The sequence below is a fragment of the Leptonychotes weddellii genome, chromosome 10, assembly GCF_054177405.1.
Source record: "Leptonychotes weddellii isolate Sample4059 chromosome 10, ASM5417740v2, whole genome shotgun sequence".
In the NCBI taxonomy this organism is placed as follows: domain Eukaryota; kingdom Metazoa; phylum Chordata; class Mammalia; order Carnivora; family Phocidae; genus Leptonychotes; species Leptonychotes weddellii.
In genome coordinates, this window is record NC_138378.1 from 21712376 (window position 1) to 21736975 (window position 24600).

At 37.0% G+C, this 24600-nt stretch overlaps 1 protein-coding gene across 5 annotated transcripts in view; it reads right to left on the reverse strand.

Moving 5' to 3' along the window:
- ITCH (itchy E3 ubiquitin protein ligase) overlaps positions 1 to 24600 on the reverse strand; it is a 118164-nt gene that overhangs the window by 24363 nt on the left and 69201 nt on the right. For all 5 annotated transcript variants that reach the window (XM_081832954.1, XM_081832950.1, XM_081832949.1 and 2 more), the window contains 7 exons: positions 22891 to 23048; positions 21267 to 21456; positions 19953 to 20048; positions 17846 to 18020; positions 13232 to 13301; positions 9986 to 10070; positions 5037 to 5165 (listed from right to left, as the gene is read on the reverse strand). In XM_081832954.1, the coding sequence (XP_081689080.1) occupies positions 5037 to 5165; positions 9986 to 10070; positions 13232 to 13301; positions 17846 to 18020; positions 19953 to 20048; positions 21267 to 21456; positions 22891 to 23048 (903 nt within the window). The remainder of the gene's footprint in view (positions 1 to 5036; positions 5166 to 9985; positions 10071 to 13231; positions 13302 to 17845; positions 18021 to 19952; positions 20049 to 21266; positions 21457 to 22890; positions 23049 to 24600) is intronic.

Genomic DNA, 24600 nt, shown 5'->3' on the forward strand with positions numbered 1-24600 from the left:
AGATTTTATTTATTACACACACACACAGAGGGAGAACAAGCACAAGCCGGGGGAGTGGCAGACAGGGGAGAAGCAAACTCCCCGCTGAGCAAGGAGCCTGATGTGTGGCTCGATCCCAGGACCCTGGGACCATGACCTAAGCCAAAGGCAGCTGCTTAACTGACTGAGGCACGTAGGCGCCCCGCCCTGGACTTCCTTTAAATTTGTTTTCTAAATGTTCAGTGTAGAAATACAATTGATTTTAGGGGTACCTGGCTGTCTCGGTCAGTAGGGTGGGTTCGGGCTCTGTGTTGGGTATAGAAATTACTTAAAAATAAAGTCTTGAAAAGAAAAGGAGGGGAGGGGAGTTCCCAATGAGTTGGGAAGTGTTCCCATTGCTTGTATTTTATGAAAGAATTTGAATAGGATTGATATTATTACTTACAGTTTTGATAAAATTCACCAGTGGAAGCTGTCTATGCCAGAATTTTCTTTGTGGGAAATTGTTTAATTATGAATTCAATTTCTTTACTAGATAAAGGGTTATTTAGATTTACTATTTCTTCTTGTGTTCATTTTTGTTACTTGTATCTTTCAAGGAATTTGTCAATTTGATCTAAAATATCAAACTTCTTGGGGCACCTGGGTGACTCAGTTGGTTAAGTGTCTGACTCCTGATTCTGGCTCAGGTCATGATCTTAGGGTCTTCAACTGAGCCCCACATCGAGCCCCACATCAAGCCCCCTGCATCAAGCCCCGCATTGGGCTCCATGCTTAGCTTAAGATTCTCTTTCCCTTTCCCTCTGCCCCTCCCCTCCCTCTCTTTAAAAAAAAAAAAAAAAAAATCAAAATTCTTGGCATAAAGTTGTTCAATATACACTTTGTTATCTTTCAATGTGTGCAGGATATGTAGTGATGTCCTTTCACTTTCATATTAATTTGTGTTTTCTTTTTTTTCTCCTCAGGTTTACTAGGGGTTATTGATATTATTAATTTTTTTCAAGATCCAACTTCTAGCTCTGAGTTCTCTATAGTTTCATTTTCATTTTGTTAATATCTGCTTTTATGCTTATTTCCTTTTTTGTGCTTATTTGGGGTTTAACAAACTTTTTAGAGTAAGGTGAAAGCAGTGATCACTGATTTTATACCTTTCTTATTTTCTAATCTAATCCTATACAGAGCAAGAAAATTTCCACTGAGGACTATTTTTGTTAAACCCCACAAACTGTGATATGGTGTATTTTTATTATCATTAAATACAATGTTTCCTAATTTCTCATGACGTTATTGAGCCACGGGTTATTAGCAGTGTACTTAATGATGGAAAGAAACGTATTTCTGTCATAAAGGAACCACTATGATTTTAAGGTTTTCTGTTTTATATCTGTTATTTACATATTTAAATATTTTTAAACATTTAAATTCAATTAATTAAAATACATTATTGGTTTCTGAGGTATAGGTCAGTGATTCCTCAGCCTTATATAATACCCAGTGCTCATTACATCACGTGCCTCCTTAATGTCTATCACCCGGTTACCCCATCCCCCCACCTCCCTCCCCTCCAGCAAGCCTCAGTTTGTTTTCTATGATTAAGAGTCTCTTATGGTTTGTCTACCTCTCTGATTTCGTCTTGTTTTATTTTTTCCTCTCTTCCCCTATGGTCCTGTTTGGTTCTTAAATTCCACATGTAAGTGAGATCATACGATAATTATCTTTCTCTGACTGACTTATTTCACTTAGCATGATACCCTCTAGTTCCATCCACATCCTTACAAACAGCAAGATTTCATTTTTTTGATGGCTGAGTAGTATTCCATTGTGTGTATGTATATATGCACATACACCACATCTTCTTTATCCATTCATCTGTCGGTGGACATCTGGGTTCTCATAGTTGGGCTACTGTGGACATTGCTGCTATGAATATTGGGGTGCAGGTGCCCCTTCAGATCACTATATTTGTATCTTGGGGGTAAATACCCATATTTAAATAATTTTTAATTTCATTAAAATTTAAGTAGCCTGAATTTCTAGTTTCTTCTTTACATATGAAAGTTTTTTAAGATTTTATTTTTAAGTAAACTCTACACCCAACATGGGGCTTGAACTCACAATCCCGAGATCAAGAGTCACATGTTCTACCAACTGAGCCAGCCAGGAGCCCCCAACGCTTTTAATAAGCAGAAATTATAAAATTCAAAAAGTAACAAGAGGTAAACATTGCCCTGATATCAAAGCCAGAGACACTACAAGAAAACTACTAACCAGTATTTCTGATGAACTGATATGAGTCCACAACAAAATATTAGCAAACTCAATTCAGCAGTATATTCCCTCAATATAAGAGCCATTTATGAAAATCCCACAGATGACAAACTCAATGGTGAAAAATGAAAGCTTTCCTTCAAAGATCAGGAAAAACGCAAGGCTGCCTGCTCTCCCTTCTATTCAACATAGTATTAGAAGTTCTAGCCAGCGGGGAGCCTGGGTGGCTCAGTTGGTTAAGCAACTGCCTTCGGCTCAGGTCATGATCCTGGAGTCCCGGGATCGAGTCCCGCATCGGGCTCCCTGCTCCACGGGGAGCCTGCTTCTCCCTCTGCCTCTGTCTCTCTCTCTCTGTCTCTCATGAATAAATAAATAAAATCTTTAAAAAAAAAAAGAAGTTCTAGCCAGGGCAATTAGGCAAGAAAAAGAAACAAAAGGCATCCAAATTGGAAAGGAAGAAGTAAAAATTATCTTTGAAGATTATATAATATTTAGAAAATTCTAGATTCGAAACAAAGAACTATTAGAATTAATAAGTACATTCAACAAGGTAGGATATAAAACAACACAAAAATCAGTTGCATTTCTATACACTAACAATCAGTAATCTGAAAAAAATTGAAGAAAACAATTCCATTTACAAATAGCATTAAAAAAACCCAGGAATTTACTAAACCAAGGGGGTAAAAGATTTGCATACTGTAAAACTACAATACATTGTTGAAAGAAATTAAAGAAGACAAATAAATGTAAAGACACCCTATGTTCATGGCTTAAAAGACATAATATTGTTAAGATGTCAAAACAAACCAAAGAGAATTACAAATTCAATGCAACCCCTATCAAAATCCTAATGACATTTTTTTTTGCAGCAACAGAAAATTCTATCCTAAAAATCATGAAATCTCAGGGACCCTAAAAAGCCAAAGCAATCTCAAAAAAGAACTTGGCGAACTCACATTTCCTGAGTTCAAAATTTAGTAAAACCTACAGTAATGAAAACAGTGTGGAACTAGAATAAAGACAGACATAATGACCAATGAAATATAAACTCCAGAAATAAACCTTTTGCATATATACATATGGTCAAAGAATTTTTGACAAGGGTGCCAAGCCCATTCGACAGTCTTTTCAACAAATGGTCCTTGGAAAACTGGATCTCCATTTGCAAAAAAATGAAGTTAGACCCTTTCCTAATACCATTTACAAAAATTAACTAGAAATGGACCCAAAACCTACACCTAAGAGCTAAAGTTATAAAACTTAGGTCAATGCACAGAATAGGAAAAAATATTTGCATATATTTGATAAGGGATTAGTATCCAGAATATAAAGAACTTCTAAAATTCAAAAAATAAAAAACAGGGCTCCTGGGTGGCTCAGTTGGTTAAGTGACTGCCTTTGGCTCAGGTCAAGATCCTGGAGTCCTGGGATCGAGTCCCACATTGGGCTCCTTGCTTGGCAGGGAGTCTGCTTCTCGCTCTGACCCTCCCCTCTCTCAGGCTCTCTCTCTCTCTCTCTCAAATAAATAAATAAATAAAATCTTAAAAAAAAAAAATAAAAAACAACCAACCAGATGCAAAGATGGGCAAAGAAGTTGAATAGACATTTCCTCAAGGAAGATATACAAATATTTGGTCGACTAGCACATGAAAAGATGCTCAAAATCATTTACCATTACAGAAATACAAATAAAAACCATGAGATACCACTTCATACCCATCAGATTGACATTTTTAAAAAACAAACAGAAAACAACCACCGTTGATATGGAAAAACTGGAACCTATGTACACTTTTGGTGGCAATGTAAAATGGTATACCCACTGTGGAAGACAGTCTTGAAGTGCCTCAAAAAAAATCCACAGAATTACCATTGACCGGGCAATTCCACTTCTGAGTATTATACACAAAAGAAGTGAAAACGAAAACTCAAACAGATATCTGTACACTCACATTCACAGCTGCATTATTCACAATAGTCAAAAGATGTTTGAAACAACCCAAAAGTCCATGAACAGATGTATAAATAAAATATGGTATATACATACACTAAAGTATTATTCTGCATTAAAAAGGAGTGAAATTCAGATACAAATGTAACACAGACGAACCTTGGAGATACAATGCTAAGTGAAGTAAACCAGTCACAAGCACAAATACCATATGATTCCATTTATATGAGCAGTCAAATTCATAGAGACAGGAAGTGTTAAGAGTTATCAAGGGCTAAGGAATGAAGGGGACAGGAGAGTTATTGTTTAATAGGCATAGAGTTTCAGTATGGGATGATAAAAATCTTCTGGAGATGGATGGTGTTGATGGTTGCACAACAAAGTGAATGTACTTAATGCCACTGAATTGTACACTTAAAATGGTTAAAATGGTAAACTCTGCTGTATTTCACCACAAAAAAACACCTTAAGTAAAACATGTTAAACAAAACAAAACATAAAGTTACTTTTTAAATATGGAAAAGAAAAACAAATTGGAGAATTGAAAGAAAGCAGGCATCAGAAATCAGGGATTAATTGGTGAGCAGTACTGTACTGATAATTTCTAAATAACCCTTTTAGTGCTGTGTGAATAGATAACATATGAAAGGTCTCTAGGAGAAAATATGGTGATAAATACATAGGGTAATAAAAATGCAAAATATTTAGTGAACAATGACCTTTGGGCAACTCAACTCAAGAAACAATAAGAATTGTATTCCTTGCTAATTCAGATCTTCATAACAAAATCTTAGGATCAGTCTTACTTCTAATCTACAATGTTTAGAAAACTCACAGGGCAGATTTTCCAGTGCGGGGATCAATATAGGTGGTTGTTCTTCTATTGTGGTCCACAAAATACGGAATTCCATCAACTGTGAATCTCATTTCCCAGCCTTCAGGTAAGGGCTTTTCATTTAATTGGCTACAAAACACAGGCATACAAATAAAAAATGTTGACCTGTTTGTTTCCCAAGTACACAAAACAAAAATTATCCATAAATGCAGCATCATTTAGATCATTTAGTCCAGTATTTCCCATTACTTACTAGACCTCTCTCTATAGATATTCTACAAGCATGTTAAACATGTCAATAGGTTCATGGAACCACCATTCAGTTTCCACCTACCTGGCCTGTAATCCCCATCTAATGACCCACCTAAACAGCTTTTGGTAACCAAGTTCTGCCCATTCTGCCTTAGAAGCCTTCATATTCATCGCTTTTTCAATCCCCAAGAAAATCCTTTACCCTGGCATCATTCATCTCTCTTCTAAACTTTCATAATGGCCACCAAACTGGTTTTCCTGCCTCTAGTCTCACTCTGGTCCTATACTCATTTCATATTGCTGACAGAGTACTAACACAGATCTGATCATGATTAGTTCTCTTCTTAAAAGTGATATTCACTGTTCACACTACCAATGATAAGCCCTGAACTCTAAACAGCCGGCACTCACTCTGCCCTCAGCGTTCCCTCTGCACTCTAACTCCAACTCACTTCCGTGAACCCTGTGATTTCATACTGTAGTGCGACTCACCATTTCCCTAAACAAGACATGATCTGTCATACCTCCAAGTGAAGCCTTTCCCCTTGTCCAGAAGATCTTAATTATTCCTCTGTTAAGGTAATTCAGCTGTTCTTTCTGAAGTATTTCTAGCCACTTCCTTAATACCTATCTTTAGACTTTGGTTAATCTCTCTCAACTTCAGTTTGTTAAGAATGTATATATAGTAAGACTATAAGAGGAATAAGTGAGACAATATAAGTAAAAAGCTTCACACATAGTAAGCCCTCAAGTTGTAACTATTAGTATTCCCCCTACTATATATTGGTCATTCTCTTTGAGTCTCTCAAAGTACTTCCTTCATACTGCCAGCACAGCATTTGTCAAGTTTTTCAGCTTGTGTGTCTGGCACCAACTTCCCACCCTGCAAATACTACATGAGTTTTAAAATAGGAACTAGATTATAAGGCAATAGTGCATTTTTATTTGTTATATATTAAAATAATTGGGCCATTAAGCATAAATATTAAAAACTACTTACTTGTGAACCTAAGAAATTTTTACATTTTAAAATATTCCACTAGAATGGGTAGAGAATTATTGAATACCTCCTTTGTAGTTTGTATCTGTGTGTTGTCATAATGGCAGCTACTCTTTTTAATTAGTTAAGTATAATAAGTGTTCCAAGTTTTTACCCATATTTGCCAGTTTGTTTTCCTCTATTCTACAGCTTCAAATTTTCTCACCTGGTGGGTTTAGTGAGAGAGAGAGAGAAAATGGTAATGTCCAAGTTCACATCAGAAAGGAAGAAAGGGAGGGGTTGGGGGCATTTAAGTTGACTGGTTTGAGAGAGCCACTATTGCTGACAGGATTGTCATTTTCCTTAAGTGTACTTCAGAACATAAAAAAAAAAAAAAAAAAAAAGGGCGCCTGGGTGGCTCAGTTGGTTAAGCGGCTGCCTTCGGCTCAGGTCATGATCCTGGAGTCCCGGGATCGAGTCCCACATCGGGCTCCCTGCTCGGCGGGGAGCCTGCTTCTCCCTCTGACCCTCCCCCCTCTCATGTGCTCTCTCCCTCTCATGCTCTCTGTCTCTCATTCTCTCTCTCTCGCAAATAAATAAAATCTTAAAAAAAAAAAAAAGTGTGCTTCAGAAGAACAAAAGGCTGAGAACCATTGTCTAGAACAGTATTTTGTAAACTATGTCGAAAGGTTAAGAACATTTAGCTTTATTCACGGAGCTGAATAGAAATGTCAGATAAAATAGATTATCAAAAAATTTTTAAAACGTAACACTTATTTGTTATATTTTCAAGATAAGCTCAGTAACAAACTGTTGTCTTGAAAACAAAACAAACTGGATAGAACTGGGTCATTTGTATTATTTAGTAACATGATTCTCACTTTAGCCCTGACACTTTAAAAGTCTAAGGAGGAACAAAAAATGGTAGCAAATTACAGAAAGGTGACATGGTCTATTCTGTCCTTCAAGATAGAATTTTACAGAGCAATTTAAAATGTTACCTTTGAAATTCTTCCTTTTTGGGAAAGTGAATATATTTAAGTTAAATATTGTAACAACATAAAAAATGCTGTGATAGGGGCGCCTGGGTGGCTCAGACGGTTAAGCGTCTGTCTTCGGCTCAGGTCATGATCCCAGGAGGTCATGATCCCAGGGTCTTGGGATCGAGCCCCGCATCGGGCTCCTTGCTCAGCGGGGAGCCTGCTTCTCCCTCTCCCTCTGCCTGCCACTCCCCCGGCTTGTATACTCTCTGTCAAAAATAAATAAAATCTTTAAAAAAAAAAAAATGTTGTGATATTAATATCCAGAAACAGATTTTATTTATTTTTAAAGATTTTATTTATTTATTTGACAGAGAGAGAGACAGCGAGAGCAGGAACACAAGCAGGGGGAGTGGGAGAGGGAGAAACAGCCTTCCCGCGGAGCAGGGAGCCCGATGTGGGACTCGATCCCAGGACCCTGGGATCAGGACCTGAGCCGAAGGCAGACGCTTAACGACTGAGCCACCCAGAGCCCCAGAAACAGATTTTAAATTTAAAGCGTATCATTAGAACAAAGGTTCTTAACTTTCAATCAAGGGATGTATGAAGAATTAATCATACCAAAAGAGAGGTCTGGTCTCTGCCCTCTGCTACTGGGAGGTGATCTCTAGGCCTCTGGAATGTCCTGCATGTCAGGAGTATCTGTTTGCTTGGGAACTCTGAACACCAGTCAACAATGTGATTTATGATGGAGGCTTTGGGACATCTCACATCAATTCCAACTTCTGGAGTAACTAGAAACTGAAGATATGAGCTCAAACTCTGAGACAGGGCTAGAGGCTAAAGGTTAGCTATGCAGGCAGTACATGATGGAGCCCCAATAAAAACTCTGGATATAAAAGACTTAGGTGAGATTCTCTAGTTGGCAATACTCCACGTATACTATTCCACATCAGTTCTGGGTATTTAGATCCTTCTCACATTCTGTCCTATATCTCTTCCTTCTGTTGCTTGTAATTTGTATCCTTTCCATATGATAAATGTAACCGAGTGTAACAAGCTTCAGTGAATTCTAGTCTCTCAAGTGAGTTATCAAACCTGAAAGTGGTTGTGGGAACCCCTAAATTCATACCCAGTTGGTCTGAAGAGCAATTTTGGGGATCTCCCAGTTTGTGGTTGATGTCTGAAGTGAGGGCATTCTTGTGGAGATTGCTCTCTGGCTTTATAGCTTGCCAAATTCCTTGCAGAACAGAACCCTCTGGTGGTCTGATAAATGCACAGTATTAGATTTCATTATGGGCTGAATTGTGTCCACTCACAAATTCCTATGTTGAAGTACCAACCATCAGTAACTCAGAATGTGACCTTATTTGGAAATAGGGTCATTACAGACATAATTAGTTAAGATGAGATCATACTGGCGTACAGTGAGCCATTAATCCAATATGGCTGGTATCCTTATAAAAAGGGGAAGAAATTTGGACACTTGAGACATGCAGACCTGAAGAATGCTATGCAAAGACTGCAGTTATGCTGCCACAAACCAAACTACCAGAAGCTAGGAGAGGGGCTTGGAACAAATCCTTCTAGTGCCTCCCAAGGGAGCAAAGCCCTGCCTATACCTTGATTTTGGGCAGCTCTAGCAAACTAATACAAGTACTATTACATAATGCTACAAAGAAAAGCAAGTAGGGGTGCCTGGGTGGCTCAGTTGGTTAACGTCTGCCTTCAGCTCAGGTCCTGATCCTGGGGTCCTGGGATCAAGCCCCACACTGGGCTCCCTGCTCAGTGGGGAGCCTGCTTCTCCCTTTCCCTCTGTTGCTCCCCTTGCTTGTGCTCTCTCTCTCTCTCTCTCGAAGAAAGAAAGAAAGAAAGAAAAGAAAGAAAGAAAAAAAAAGAAAGAAAGAATGTACACAGTTACCAAACATTAAAAAGACAAACTTGTCTTTGAAATACAAACTTCCAGTTATGAAATAAATGTCACAGGGATGTAAAGTACAGCAAAGGGAATATAGTCAGTAATACTGGAATAACTTTGGTGACAGAGGGTAATTAGATTTATTGTGGTGATAATTTCATAATGTATATAAATGTCAAATCACTGTTGTATACCTGAAACTAATACTGTATGTTAATTATACTTCAATAAAAAAGGAAAACTTGTAATAATAGTGTGTGTCTCTTTATTAATATATTAACTAGCAAGTTCTTGCAATATGTGTAAATAGTATTTTGAGATAACTGCAACAACTGCAAAATGCTATTAAAAACCTATGATTTCTATACTGGTGGGAAAGTCCTAGGCACTGCTAATTCTACTATGGTTGTAGCTTATGATCACAATGGAAGGAAACATTCAATTTCAGGTAAAGGTTAAAAAACTAAATCTGTATTTACTCCCCCTAAGTCACATATTTCCTGAATTTTCTCCAGTGGTCCCAGGTTGTAAAACCCTGCTTTAGAATTACTAATCTGGACTTACTAATAATAAATAGGAATATTTGAATACATAGTATATTGGTATAAACCAATGACTTTTCTCCCCTACTCTCAAGAAACCCACATCCATTATACGACAGTAATAGTGTAATTTTTTTCTCTTTCTAAAGGATATGGGTGAGTAATGTTTAAGGACTTTGGGGAAAGAACTTGTAACTGGATTTTTTCCATAACTGAGTCAGAAATATAGTACAATCTTTAAGAGATTATCTATATACTAGTAACTGAAAGTTTCTTACCCTTGACTTCTGGGGTCTTCCCATTGTGTAATACGAGTGTTGTGGTTGACAAAATATACTCTACCATTGCTGTCTGTTCTCTTCTCTTAAAGAAAAAACAAAAAGGCAAAGCATTAGGGTTGGCATAGTCTTCTTCCACAAACTAAAATAAAATGTGCTGAATTTGCCCACTTCTCATTGCATTGATTTTACAGCTTTCAAATCACAACTTTAAAAGGTTTAATTTATTCTTTCACTTTTAAATTCATATACCTGCTAGAGTTATTCAAATATCATTACATTCTAGAAGCTAAACAGATTTAATTCACAATGCCTGGCCTACAGGATTTTTTTGTTCAATCTAACCAAAGGCAGCAAGAATAATTAATGTTTTAACTTTTCATACATGACCTCATTTTATCCTTAACAGTCCCAGGAGTAGATGGTTTATCTTGAAGATAGGGAAACTTGGGACAGGTTAAGTGATCTGCCCAAAATCTCAGAATTGAGTAGCAGTGATAGGATGGAAAGTCAGGTCTCTATTCAGGCATTTTTTGCACACCACATCACCTCCTTTCTTACAATATAATGGGGGGAGGGATACAACTTGTTTCTTTGTCATGTGCTAGGCGTTATTCAACTACGGAAGACACGGTTTCAAAATATATCCTCTTCCTTAATACACTCAGTTCCCAAATCCTAAATATGTAGAATAATGTTCTACACAAAGGCCTGGCAAAGGGCTCAGTGAAACTGCTACTTCTTTCCCCCATCTACCTTTGCTTTAGGATTCTTCTTGTTGTCTTATTCCTGCTCTACAAAATTTCTCCTGTATTCCTCAGCTTTCTCAGTAAGGTTTAGAAGACATATGGATATCATTTTCTCTTTTAATAACAGAAAAGTCCTTGAAAATTTAAGTTCTGTTGTTTTGAACTACTGAATTCTCTATTCCATTATCAATTAATTCTTCATCAAAAGATAATTCCTGTACCTGAATTTTTTTAGATGTCTTCAAATGAGGTAAGTGAAGTAATGAAGAATACAGAATGGATTCCAACATTTTTAAAAGCATAGTTTCTAAAAATTAGCAATTTCAAACAAAATTTTAAGGTTAAATTCTAAGCTGATAAAGCCATTTTTTTTATCCCTTTGATATCTTTTTTTTTTTTTAAAGATTTTATTTATTTATTTGACAGAGAGAGACACAGCGAGAGAGGGAACACAAGCAGGGGGAGTGGGAGAGGGAGAGGCAGGCTCCCGCGGAGCAGGGAGCCCGATGCGGGGCTCGATCCCAGGACCCTGGGATCATGACATGAGCTGAAGGCAGACGCTTAACGACTGAGCCACCCAGGTGCCCCTGATATCTATTTTTCAAGTCACAATTATTTAGATCCTTTGGCTCTTTCTCTGAGCAAGCTATTGCAGGACAAGTCTTTAGCCAAATTATATAGTTTTGTCAAATTAGTATTTGGTGACTTTTAACTATATCTCCAGCACTAACTCCATGATTTCGAGTATAGTGGTGATATGGGAGGTTAGAAGGGATATACTGGTGAGTATCCTGAACCCCATCCTAACATCTCAGCTACTTACCTCACTTGAGCCTAAAATGGAAACAGAACCCCAAGTGTGCGTAATATACAGATAAATGGGATTCTGCATCTTGTGACACATTGTGAATATTAACACTGGCTTCACTGGTCATGGCATCTTGAGTGTGAAAAGTAACCAACTTTAAGTCTGTCTCTAAGGCAAAAAGAAGCATCCACAGTGGTACAGCTGGCTACATAATAATGTTAGTTAATATTCTTGGCAGTCACACAAATATAAAATTTTAAAATATATTTGTATCCAAATAATTTTTAAAGTAATTTTTATAATCTAAAAATAATACCCTAAGTGCATATCTGCCACGTAAGTTCAGACTTCAGGGCCAGAGATTTTCTCTTCAAAAATTAACATGAAGCAGGATAAATTCAATAGAAAACTTCTTTTCTATATATGTTCTAAGTATGTACTGCTGATATCAGCATTTCTTGGAAGAAGCTGTGAAAAACAACATTTCAAAAGGTGGATGCACTTGCAAATGAAGGCTCATCTGCTTTTAATGAGAGGAAGTACTGTGGCTTTAGAGCTGATTTTACTTTGTTGAAAAAAGTCACATGATAAACAATACTGAGATTACTGAATAGCAAAGTGAATGCAGATTAAAGCCCTTCCTGACTTGATGAATAAAACAGTAAAAAAACAGAAGCTTCTTGCTGTTCTATGTATTCACAGCAACTCTCAAAAGGAGAAAATATCTTTATACTTGATGGGTAAAACCAGCTATATAAAGCCCTATTAGACTACACTGTTGAACCAAAACCATTCTTTTTCTCCAGCCTCTTTAGTTTGCATGTATTAAAAATTCTTCATTGTCAGCTTGTGAGGTGGTAATGTCTGGTCCTAGCACATGAAGTCTAAAAGGATGAGGAAGCTGGATTTAAAATACATCTCATGGAGGCACATGGGTGGCTAGGTTGGTTAAGCATCTGACTCTTGATCTCAGCTCAGGTCTTGATCTCAGCGTCTGAGTTCAAGCACCACACTGGGCTCCACGCTGGACGTGGAGCCTATTTAAAAATAAATAAATAAATAACGTGTCACAAAAATAATGCTGTCTATTTCAGAATGTAAACATAGATTATAAATTGGGGTTTTAGTTTCTGGGTCAATCCTGAAGATATGTCAGGTAGGGTTTCATCTGTTACAGTACCAGTGTTGTCACTGATTACACAAATAAGGCATGTGCCCCAAAGGCAGAGAATCGTAAAGCAGTGTTCAATCTAAGTAACAGGGTGATCATGAACTCATCTAGGAAGGGGGGTACACCTCAACTTCAGAAGTGTGAAACCTAAAAATAAGCAGAATGTAAAATAAGCAAGGCAAAATTCTGATAACCTGGGTAAGCTGGGATTGGGTCTTTAGAGACAATATTTTAGGGAAGTGTTGCTGGCTAAAGTTAGGAAAAAGAGCAAGATCCTAATGATGACCAAAATATTTTTAAACTTTAAAAGAGTAAAATAATTCTGAATTCCAATAAAAGTTAACTATTAAGACAGTCAACTTAGAACTTCTAGGAAATTTAATACCTGTTTGGCACTCTGAATTAAACTAACACATCCAAAAACTTCCCACATATTCACTCAAGCAAGAGCAGGCTATCATCCATAAATATCTGATTTTTAAAATGACAAATGCAATGAAAAAAATCATGTGACTTACCCCATCCAGGTGGCAGGGGACCAAGGGGATCAAATTCTTTATTTTGTGATGTAGTAAACAAATCTTGATTCTAAAAAGAATAACAACAGCAACAACAAAAAGGTGAATTAATGAACAACCTAACTAGATAACCTGAAAGCAAGGTTACGAGTTCTGGTAGGTATTCCCTGGTCATGTGCAATGTAACACAGAGTTCACATCTTAGAGATGTGTCACACAGTCAACAGATATATGCCAATACACTCTAGAGAAAGAAAAAAAAATCTTTGTAAACATTAATGCTTGAAATTATTTGAAATTCAAATATTACAAATACATAATCCTCACCCTCAAATACATAATCCTCACCCTCAAATGATCGTTTTCTTCTTCAGCTATAACTCAGTAAATTAGAGAAATACATAAATCCCCAAAGAGTCATTTATAAACAACAGTACCCAGAGTCATCAGATGGCTGAGACTAACCTTGTATTTCTAACTCAAAAAGAAAGAATCATATACAAAACATGGGGTATATACAAACATTGTGGAAACAGAGTTGCAGGAGCAGGAAGAACAGGCTGTCAGATGAGTGAAAGGAAAGAATTCCAGTTGGAAAGAGTTGATAAATCTAGATCTGTAAAGAAGACTTCTTAAACTTCTGGTTTCAAATGACCACACTGGTAGAGACAGAAGTCTGGCTAGATAAAAGGAAACCATGTGAAAAATGAGTCAACCATTAAAATAAGAGAAGCAGAAGTCATAGCGACTATGTAGGGTTAATGGGTATGTTTTGGTTTAAATGTATAATAAAGTGGAGATAACATGGTCTCTCAGGAAGATTTGGTTAAACCCTTTCTCCTTTAGTAAGATAAAATGAGTAAATAATAGATTCTGTTTTTTTTTTTAAGATTTTATTTATTTGACAGAGACACACAACGAGAGAGGGAACACAAGCAGGGGGAGTGGGAGAGGGAGAAGCAGGCCTCCTGCTGAGCAGGGAGCCCGATGTGGGACTCGATCCCAGGACCCTGGGATCATGACCTGAGCCGAAGGCAGACGCTTAACGACTGAGCCACCCAGGTGCCCCCTAACTGCTTTTTAAACAAAAATTATTAATGGAAAAAATATATGAGTAAAACAAGGAGAGTGACCCCTATATACCTAGCACCAAGATTCAACAATTATCAAGACTGCCAAATTTTCTCTTCCCTCTTCTTTGCCGAGTCATTGAGTCATTTCACCCCTCTGTATTTGAGCAGGTCTTTCTAAAATTTGTGGACATCTTCTCACATAACCACAATATTGTTAATCACATCTACCAAAGAATCTATGTTAATTTTATCATCTAATAACCGGTCACTAATTAAATGCATTTGATTATTTGTTCAAGTCAAAATTCAAACAAAGTCCTCACATTACATTTGGTTGAGTCTCTTAAGTCTCTATCTATAGCAGTTCCCCCTATTGTTTCTGGGGTTTTTTGCCCATGTTATTGACTTATTACAGAAACTGGGTAACTGACTGAAAGTTTTAAAGCATATGACAGATATTCTATTTCTGATTAAACAGCTCTTGGAAGATAGACCTATCAAGAACTGGCCTTGCTCCTCCTGATAGACACAATTATGTAAAGTAGTGAGAGCAGAGAGACCAGGGAGAAACACTATAAAAGGTCTGAATACTGGTTATGGAACAGATCTAAAAAGTCTGGCATATGACAAACTATTATGATAATTTTCTAAGACCCAAGCCTATCCCAAGTCTAAGACCCAAGGCTCTTCCCTAGTTAAATAAACTGGGGACATGTACATTGAAGCCATGGGTGGGAAAGAGCCATTACACAGTGTTCCAACATCAACCATTTCCATTCTGAGGTTAAAAATGCTAGGTGTAGGGATGCTTAGCTGGCTCAGCTGGTAGAGCATGTGACTCTTGATCTTAGGATTGTGAGTTCAAGCCCCATGTTGGGTGTGGAGCCTACTTAAGAAAAAAAATAAAAGTTAGGTGTATGAGAGTCTACCAGGGGAACAAAGGCCACTTTATAATACTTTATACCAACACCCCACCACTTTTTAAGCAGCTGATAGTAAGAATGTTTAATTCATTCAATTCAGTTAATATTGCTGGCTGTGTTAAAGGTAGCTAAAATAGACTGTTTAAGTTATGATTTAAAACTATTCTATAACAACAGCAAAGTGGAAGAATTAAAAAAAAAATGGTCAGATTATTTTGGATAAGAGTAAAAAAAAAAAGAACATGGACAATGAGATAAAAAGCTGCAATTCAAGAAAAGTTCCAAAGACTGTGAGCATCAAATTGGTGAAGTTTACAATGAAGCAATATATACTGTTGGTGCCCTGGAAATATATGCTAAATCAGTCTTTTAAAAGAATGTTTTAAAAGATGATGTACTGTAAAAGTAAGATAAAGAGCACATTTACAATGTGGATATGAGGGAAAGAAAAAATGAAAACTAACATTTCTATCCATCTAATATGTGCCAAACATATTAGGAACTTTGTTTTACAGAATCCTCAAAAAAATTCCTGAGGAAATTTAATTATACTTTTTACAGATAAAGTAAATGAGTCTTGATGAGGTTAAGTAACTTTCTCAAAGTCATATACAGAAAGTAACTGTATCACCAGGATTCAAACCCAGATGTGTCTGACTCCAAAGCCCATGTTCTTTCCAATGGACACCCATGTGGAAAATAGCTTTAAAGAAGGCAGGCAAGCTAGGCATTCAAACCTAGAAGAAATTTGGCCAGGTATACCAAAGCTGATTATAATTTAAAAGAAAGGAAGATGTTAAACAGCATAGAAAAAAAAATGAGTAGGGTAAGATAGACAAGAGACAAATTAATTTCACTTCTAAAACCACTGGGAAGAAATAAAATGACAGCTGCCTATAGAAGGTGGCAGGAAAAATCGTTATATGCAAGAATCTTAGTCATAACTACGTAGTGAAGGGAAGGTTGGTAATAAAGATGAATTTTTTTTAAATTTTAAATCAATGAATAAAAACTATTATGGTCATGAGATCCAAGAAATAGACAGGAATATGGAGAAAAGGGGGGAAATAATGCTCAGAGAGGACAGTAATTTAATCCGATGTATTTTTTTTTTTTTTTAAAGATTTTATTCATTTTTTCAACAGAGAGAGACACAGCGAGAGAAGGGACACAAGCAGGGGGAGTGGGAGAGGGAGAAGCAGGCTTCCCGCAGAGCAGGGAGCCTGATGCAGGACTCGATCCCAGGACCCTGGGATCATGACCTGAGCCGAAGGCAGATGCTTAACGACTGAGCCACCCAGGCGCCCCTAATCCGATATATTCTAACAGAGAGGATACCAAAGGTGGTAGAGGGGAAGAGATGAAAATGGAGGTCAGCTTCTCTTGAACTCTTGGAGAGTTGATTTTCTTCAGTCTAAGTTCTTTTTTTTTAAGATTTTATTTATTTATTTGACAGAGACAGAGCGAGAGCGAGAGCACAAACAGGGGAACGGCAGAGGGAGCGGGAGAAGCAGGCTCCCCGCTGAGCAGGAAACGTGATGAGGGACTCGATCCCAGGACCCTGGGATCATGACCTGAGCCGAAGGCAGACGCTTAACTGACTGAGCCACCCAGGCATCCTTTTGGTTTAAGTTCTAAATATTACTCAAATGAATCCCTTTTGTTTGGCCCATAGAATCATATTTCTCCAAGGACTATTTTCCTTTCCTCAGAGAAAAGATCTGTAATACTTTATGATTTGAGAGACTATAAAATTCCTAGCACCAAAGACTGCGTTAACAAAACATTAATGTACTTTGGTTAACTTATAGCTATTACTGCAATATTACTCTAAAGAAAAATATGTACAAACTTAAACCATTTCCAGAAAGGAAATGCATACCAAAGGTAATATAGTTTTGAAGCTAGAATAGTATTTTTAGCATATTCATATAAGGAATCAAATTCCTTTAGTCTCCCAGAGCACCAATTAATTAGGTAAGCTGTACTTTCATATGTTACAAAGTGATTCAATTCTGTCATTAGTTCTATATAACCACTTAATAGTCAGATGCTCTTAGAGCCAAACCTTCAAATATTCTGCCAAGCTAGGGAGTATTAAATTTAGAACTGTTTTAATTCTCTTCAAACCACTTGGGTTTATTTTTACTATCCTTTTGTCCATGAATTTTAAGTTGTCCTAACTTCTTTTTTATTTTTGACATTAACAAAGCAAAGGAGGTTGAACTTTCGAAGTTTTCAAAGAGGTAAGAATAGATCACATGCACAGAATACTCAAGACAAGGTCTAAACATAATATCTATCAACAGCAACAACTTGGTGCCCTCTTACTTGTCTTTTTTTTTTTTAAGATTTATTTATTTATTTGAGAGAGCAAGAATGAGAGAGAGTACATGGGGGGGGGAGGGTCAGAGGGAGAAGCAGGCTCCTTGCTGAGCAGGGAGCCCAATGTGGGACTCGATCCCGGGACTCCAGGATCATGACCTGAGCCAAAGGCAGTTGCCCAACCAACTGAGCCACCCAGGTGCCCCTTACTTGTCTTTTATTACTTAACATTTCACTTGCAAAAAAAGGTTAGAAACAAATACTTATTAAGTTTATAGTGTAAGACTACTTACCCCATAAATAAATCTCTGGTTAAACTGCTGCATTGCTCCTTGCAGCTGACTACGTTGGAGCTGCCACTGTTCATAGTTCCGGACAGATTCCAACGTTGGCCTCTGCCACGTTGTTGTTCTTGTGAAATGGTCAACATAGTAAATACGTCCCATGTTGTCAACCCGCCGTTCCCAGCTAAATCAGGACAAAAACAACCTAATTCAATAATTACTTATGATCTAGATATGAACTAAATAGAACTTCATCTTGGCCCTGGTGCAGGTTTGGTAAGATTTTACCTTAAAGTACTTTTGATTTACCTGAACTCTTTTATTTTATATATTTTTAAATGGTCCTTAAGTGAACACAAAAGAAATGTTTTTAAAAATTTTTCCTTAAAAGTTAAGATGTATCAGGTTTTAAAAATACAGTGTATATTTAGTGAATAAGTCTCAAATAGTAATTAAGAAAAAAGTTCTCATTTTCTTTCCAACGTTCTTTTGACTGTTGAAATCCTAATAGGGAGGGACACAATTGTATATATAGCTTTTCAGAAATATCAAAAAGCACTTTTCCCACAAAATTATAACTGATCATTTCAAATGGGTGCATAAATTTTTTTTTTAAATTTATTTATTTTAGAGAGAGAGAAAGTGCGCAGGGGGTGGAGGAGAGGGAGAGACAGAATTCCCCACTGAGCGTGGAGCCTGACATGGGGCTTGATCTCACAGCCCTGAGAACATGACCTGAGCTGAAATCAAGAGTTGGCTGCTTAACTGACTGAGCCACCCAGGCGCCCCTCAAATGGGTGCATAATATTAAGTAAACGTTAATACAATAACTTGTTGATTTCTACTTTGTTTATGGTTATTTCCAATATTCTCGTTTTATAAATAGTAAAATAATAAATACCTTTAATACATCAATTTTTTTCTTCCTTTGCATTACTTCTTTAGGATAAATTTCCTGGAGAGGATTACTAAGGGTATGTGCATTACTATAGTTAGATATACTTTCTGTAAGAGTTGCAACTAATTTATACTACCACTAGCAATATTATGTGGTAAAGTTCCTCTACAATCTCACCAATACTGGATACTATCTGCTAATTTAATAAGTAAAACAGTATCTTTTAGGTGTGTATTTGAGATCATAGCAAGATTAAATATTTCCCTATTTTTGCTACTGAATTCCCTTGAACAAAAATATTTTCTTCCAGGGCGCCTGGGTGGCTCAGTTGGTTGGGCGACTGCCTTCGGCTCAGGTCATGATCCTGGAGTCCCGGGATCAAGTCCCGCATCGGGTTCCCTGCTCGGCAGGGAGTCTGCTTCTCCCTCTGACCCTCCTCCCTCTCATGCTCTCTGTCTCTCATTCTCTCTCTCTCAAATAAATAAATAAAATCTTTAAAAAAAATTTTTTTTCTTCCATTTTCTATAATGTAAATGTTAAATGTTTAACATCATGCATTAATATATCCTTTAATTCCCTAACTATTCTGCAGTGACTTCACTATATATTATAAAGTTTTTTTATATAATAGGGACTTTATCTTCATATATTATGACAGGCTTTAATAATTCTTATTCGGTTAAATAATTACTCTTGAAGAAACTAATTCTAAAACCTTGTGATTTTAGCCAGGTAAAATACAGAAAGGAAAACATGGAAATAGCAAGACCTATGAAATCCTTAGGTCAAATAAAAATAAATCATTCACCATGCTCAATCAATTCTCTCTCTTCTTTCTTTTTTTTTTTTTCTAAAGATTTTATTTATTTATTTGAGACAGAGAGAATGAGAGAGAGAGAGAGCACATGAGAGGGGGGAGGGTCAGAGGGAGAAGCAGGCTCCCTGCCGAGCAGGGAGCCCGATGCGGGACTCAATCCAGGGACTCCAGGATCATGACCTGAGCCAGAGGCAGTCGCTTAACCAACTGAGCCACCCAGGCGCCCCTCTCTCTCTTCTTTCTAATTTGCACCTACCACAACACAAAGTGGATACTTTATGGAAACTTCAGAAAAGACTGAAAGGAAGAGGAAAACTACTAGGGATATAGGGGAGATTTTGTACAGATATAATATTCTATAGTTCTGAATACTTTTTTTCTTCTTTAATTCAGATACTTACCCAGGAGGTAGAGGTTCTGGTCTATCCCAGGTTGTTCTTTTTTCAATATGATCTACATAGTAAACTCGTCCATGCTGGTCCACTCTCTGCTCCCAACTTAAACACAAAATTTAAAAGGCACTTATCTTTGATATTTTCTCTTATATGACCATATTACAGAACTGAGGCAAATAAGCATGTCAATATAAAAAGAAGATACCAAAAGAATTTAGGAATAAAGTCAAGAAATGTTATCCTGAGGATGACAGAGTGGGTAAGACTTCTGCAGCAGTATCTGCTCAAGAGATGCCTTGTATTTGTAAAGAGGTTTGAGGTATATGCACTCAGGAGACAAAGTCTACCTCAATCTGATTGTGGTATATGAAAGACTTGGTGGAAAAAAATGCTGTAATTAATGTTTTGAAATCTGAAGAAAGACTGAGCTGCTAACTGAAAGGCAGAACACAATGTGTTCTAGAAGAACTGAAATGAAAGACTAAGATTTTATCAGATGTGTCTCTGCACAGTCTAACAGACAAAATCAATCTGGGTATTCTAATCTCCTTGATAGGTTAATCCCCAAAGAGAAGAAGACAGGAATAAACCATCACAGCTTAGAAGTACCAATCACTTTGGAGAGCACAAGTTTCTGTTTGCTAATCCCTTGCACAAATAATTTTCTAATTTGGCTTCCCATGTAGGTTTCGCAAAAGGAAAATGGCCCAACTACCCACAGTAATATCTGTTTAGCAATTAAAATTTTCATCATAAGGATTTATTAATTTATCAAGCAATTAATTTTAATTAGATTCCAAGCCCTGGATTAATTGAATGCCACAATGTATATAAGTATGTAAACTATCAGAGCATTAAATTTTTAAAATAATTAGAAGAGATTAAAATGGGATTATGAGTACTAATTTTCTCAGTTTTTTAAAATTATTACTACTTTGCTATAATGACTTTATGCTGGAAAAATTTTATTTTAAAAAGTGTTTTTCCCCCCTTCAAAGAGAAAGCAATCTGAATTAGGTGACTATTTTATACTACATGGCATTGGTTAACCTACTATGGTTCAGAGTCCTTCAATTAAAAACAAACAAAAAAACCCCACAAAAAAACAAAAACCTTTGCCCCGGAAATGAGGAGGGGGTGGATTTCTAATGTGGTGAGTTTTTTTGGTTCAGTATGACTCTAGACACAGCACCCCCAAAATCAGTTACCATTGCTTGAAGATGGTTTTTTAAAGAATGGAGTTCAGTATTATTTTCCTTATTGGTTAAGTATATGCAGAAGCCGAAAGCAAACAAATAGTAACCAAAAACAGTTACTTACCCAGGTGGTAGGGGAGCCTGAGGTACAGAATTTAATGGCCTAGGGCCTGAGCCTCCAGATATAGTCAGAGGAATTATTAATCCAGATGTTGCTCCTTCAGATGTATTTGAATTTATATTTGTTGGTGGCAGAGAGCCTGTACTGGATCCATCACTTTCAGAAGTGGCAGATGGTGAACCATTGACAGATGCTATAAAAGATTTGTGGGAAACAACAATCTTTTATTTTCAGATAAGTTCAGGACAGAATTTTAACTTTAAAAAATAAAGAGGTAGGGGCGCCTGGGTGGCTCAGTCGTTAAGTATCTGCCTTCGGCTCAGGTCATGATCCCAGGGTTCTGGGTTCGAGCCCCGCACCGGGCTCCCTGCTCAGCAAGAAGCCTGCCTCTCCCTCTCCCGCTACCCCTGCTTGTGCTCCCTCTCTCGCTGTGTCGCTCTCTGTCAATAAATAAATAAAATCTTTTAAAAAAATAAAAAGGTAGATGACAAACAAATTTTAAGATGGATATGCAGGTGAAAATTACTTAAACTTTTTAAATAATTTTTTAGGTTCCATCTACCCTATGTCTCTTTATTAATTATGAAGCACATATAAATTCTGATTTTCTGATACAAGAAATAAAAACTATTTAAAAAATAAGAAGGAAAGCACTGATATCATTTGGTATTATAAGTTCATTTTGTAATTTTCCAGATCCTTAAAATTGTCTTTTCTATGAAACCCTGAAGATCAAAGACCAATTTTTGATGTTAGTTAAAATACAGAAGATCTGACTGTTAAGCAACTACATTCTTATAGAACAGTTATAAAGTACATATCACCTTTTCAAGAAAGACTTGACAAAACAATTCCTCAGGGAAGTCACCAATATTTTGATAAAGTAGTATATAATCTTAAAGGCTAGGAATATATTATTAACACATTTTCTACCAAAAAAGGGGGGAAGATGTGTAATTAAAAACAAAGTCATTTACTAAAATGATTTGTAGACAACTAATTTACTTTTCCAATAATATCTGGTTTAAGTATTTCATATTGCCTGTCTACATATAGAAGGAAAAGTGAAAGATTAAATATTTTATTCTGGGTAATCGGGAAAAATGGATATTCTATCTACAGATGTTTATATTTTTACATGAAATATGTTCATTTGTTGTATAATTTTTGCTTCAAAATGTGAGTATCATTTAGCATTGTTGGGTTACTTGCCATTTCTAATTGTCTTTTAAAGGATAAAATGATAATAAGCAAGCAGATCCTTGACAGTATGACATGCTTATGTCCACACTATTACAAACCCTGCCGAAAAGTTGCAATTTTATCTATACTGCCTATACTTTTAATAATGCACTTATGGTTCTCTCTTTTTTTTTTTTTTTCCTCACTCTCAATAAAGCACTTACCTCAAGAACTTCACCCTGGAGGAAAAACTTAGGGAAAAGGCACACATTAGTCTACCTATAGAAAGATCATTCTTGGCCAAAACTTAAATGTAAAAATACAGCTAGAACACTGACCTAAAAGGGTCTTTTGACACTTACCTGAGGATCAATTCCCAAACAGAATATTATTTACAATCACAGTATGGACAGCTACATCCCTAGTGTATGGCTGGAATACGCACCTGGTCTACGTGGGGTAGGTGGAGGTGGTCGTGAAGGTCTTGGAGGCCTAGAAGGTTTAAAACCACCATTTGAGAGTGATGGAGAATTATTCCCATTGACCTTCCTATTTTCACCAGCCCCTGCATCCTCAGGCTCATCTGATCCATTTGTGTTTGTTCTGAGTAAGAAAGGGTGAAACGGAAGGGAAAACAAATGCTCTTTGAATTTAACAAAAATAAGAAGACCAGAACTTAAAATTTCTGGCCAGCCTTATCAAATACATAAATAGCCCTTGGGTAGAGTCTTATATACAACCCTCAGAGCCCACCCAGATATAGAGTAAGGGGTTGCCGAAGGGCACAGAAACACTTGTGAACCTTCAAAACTATTAGGTATGGTGATTCGGATTTCAAATAAGTCTTTGGAGGCCCTATAAGCAGGAACAGAGTCAAATTCTCAAAATCCCAATGCCTTAGAAAGGGCACTATTTTATTATGAGCACAGATAACATCACCATCATTTTCTTGGTTTCCACTGGCTCTTGGTATTACTCAATTTTGGGACAGGGCTGACTGTTCTATGGCAGAAGAAAGAAGTACTTATATCCTAGAGAGAAGATGCTTTCTCTCCAACCCAGGAAATGGTATACGAAACGCTGAAAATTAGTATCTAGAGCAGAGGTGCCCACAGACCTTTTTTTTAAAAGGAGGTATCATTTCTTCAAAGCAATGACATTAATTGAGGGAAAGAAAAGAAAGGGGAAAACAATAACAGGAAACATCAGATTGAAAGTCATTACTATGGTCAGCTAAATATAGTTGATTCTTTTCCCAGAGGGATCTTGTCATGAATTAGAAAGCAAAGAGTGAGTGTAACCAGTTTGAAGATGCCTCAGCTAAGACTCTGCTATCTACTACCTGGTAAGCAGCAAACTACTACACAGTATTAATTCTTTACTGGACCTTCAAAATAAGCCTGAACAAAGTAAAATCTAATTGATTCAGGAAACTAAAATTGACAGACAGCACCACATATTAAATCATTTTCAAACTATGTTCCCCTAAAGTTCTTTAGGGCCTTTCTATTCAAAGTATAGTCTTAAAACAGAAGCAAGGGCAACATATAAGAGCTTATTAGAAATGCACAATCTAGGGGCAACTGGGTGGCTCAGATGCTTGGTTTTGGCACAGGTCATGATCTTAGGGTCTTGGGATCAGGATTGAGCCCTGCATCAGGATCCGAGTCTGCCTGTTCCTCTCCTCTCCCTCCTCCTCTGCCCCTCCCTTCACTCATACGCATGCTCTCTCTGTAATAGATAAAATCTTAAAAAAAGAAAAAAGAAAGAAAAAGAAATGTACAATCTTGCACTCCACTCCCAGGATCCACTATATCAGAACTAGCATTTTAATAAGATCCTCAGGTGATCTGGGCGAATAGTAGGATATGACAAGACTGCTTTGGGGGTGATTCAAATGCTTATTTTGAATAAAAGGAACAGGTCAATAATTGGCAGTCGGCACCTGGTTAGTGCTGACTGCCTACAGGAAGGCCAAGCCACCCCCAAAAATGAACTGAAGGCAGGAGGAGGAGTCAGCTTTGACACTGCTCCCCCTCCCCTAGGTGCTGAGTTCCAAACCCATTTTGAGTAGTATGCCTTTTTAAGACTCTTGAGTATTGCCTCCCATACTATTTCAAGAGATTACTAATTAGTTCTTAATGGTTTTGTGGTT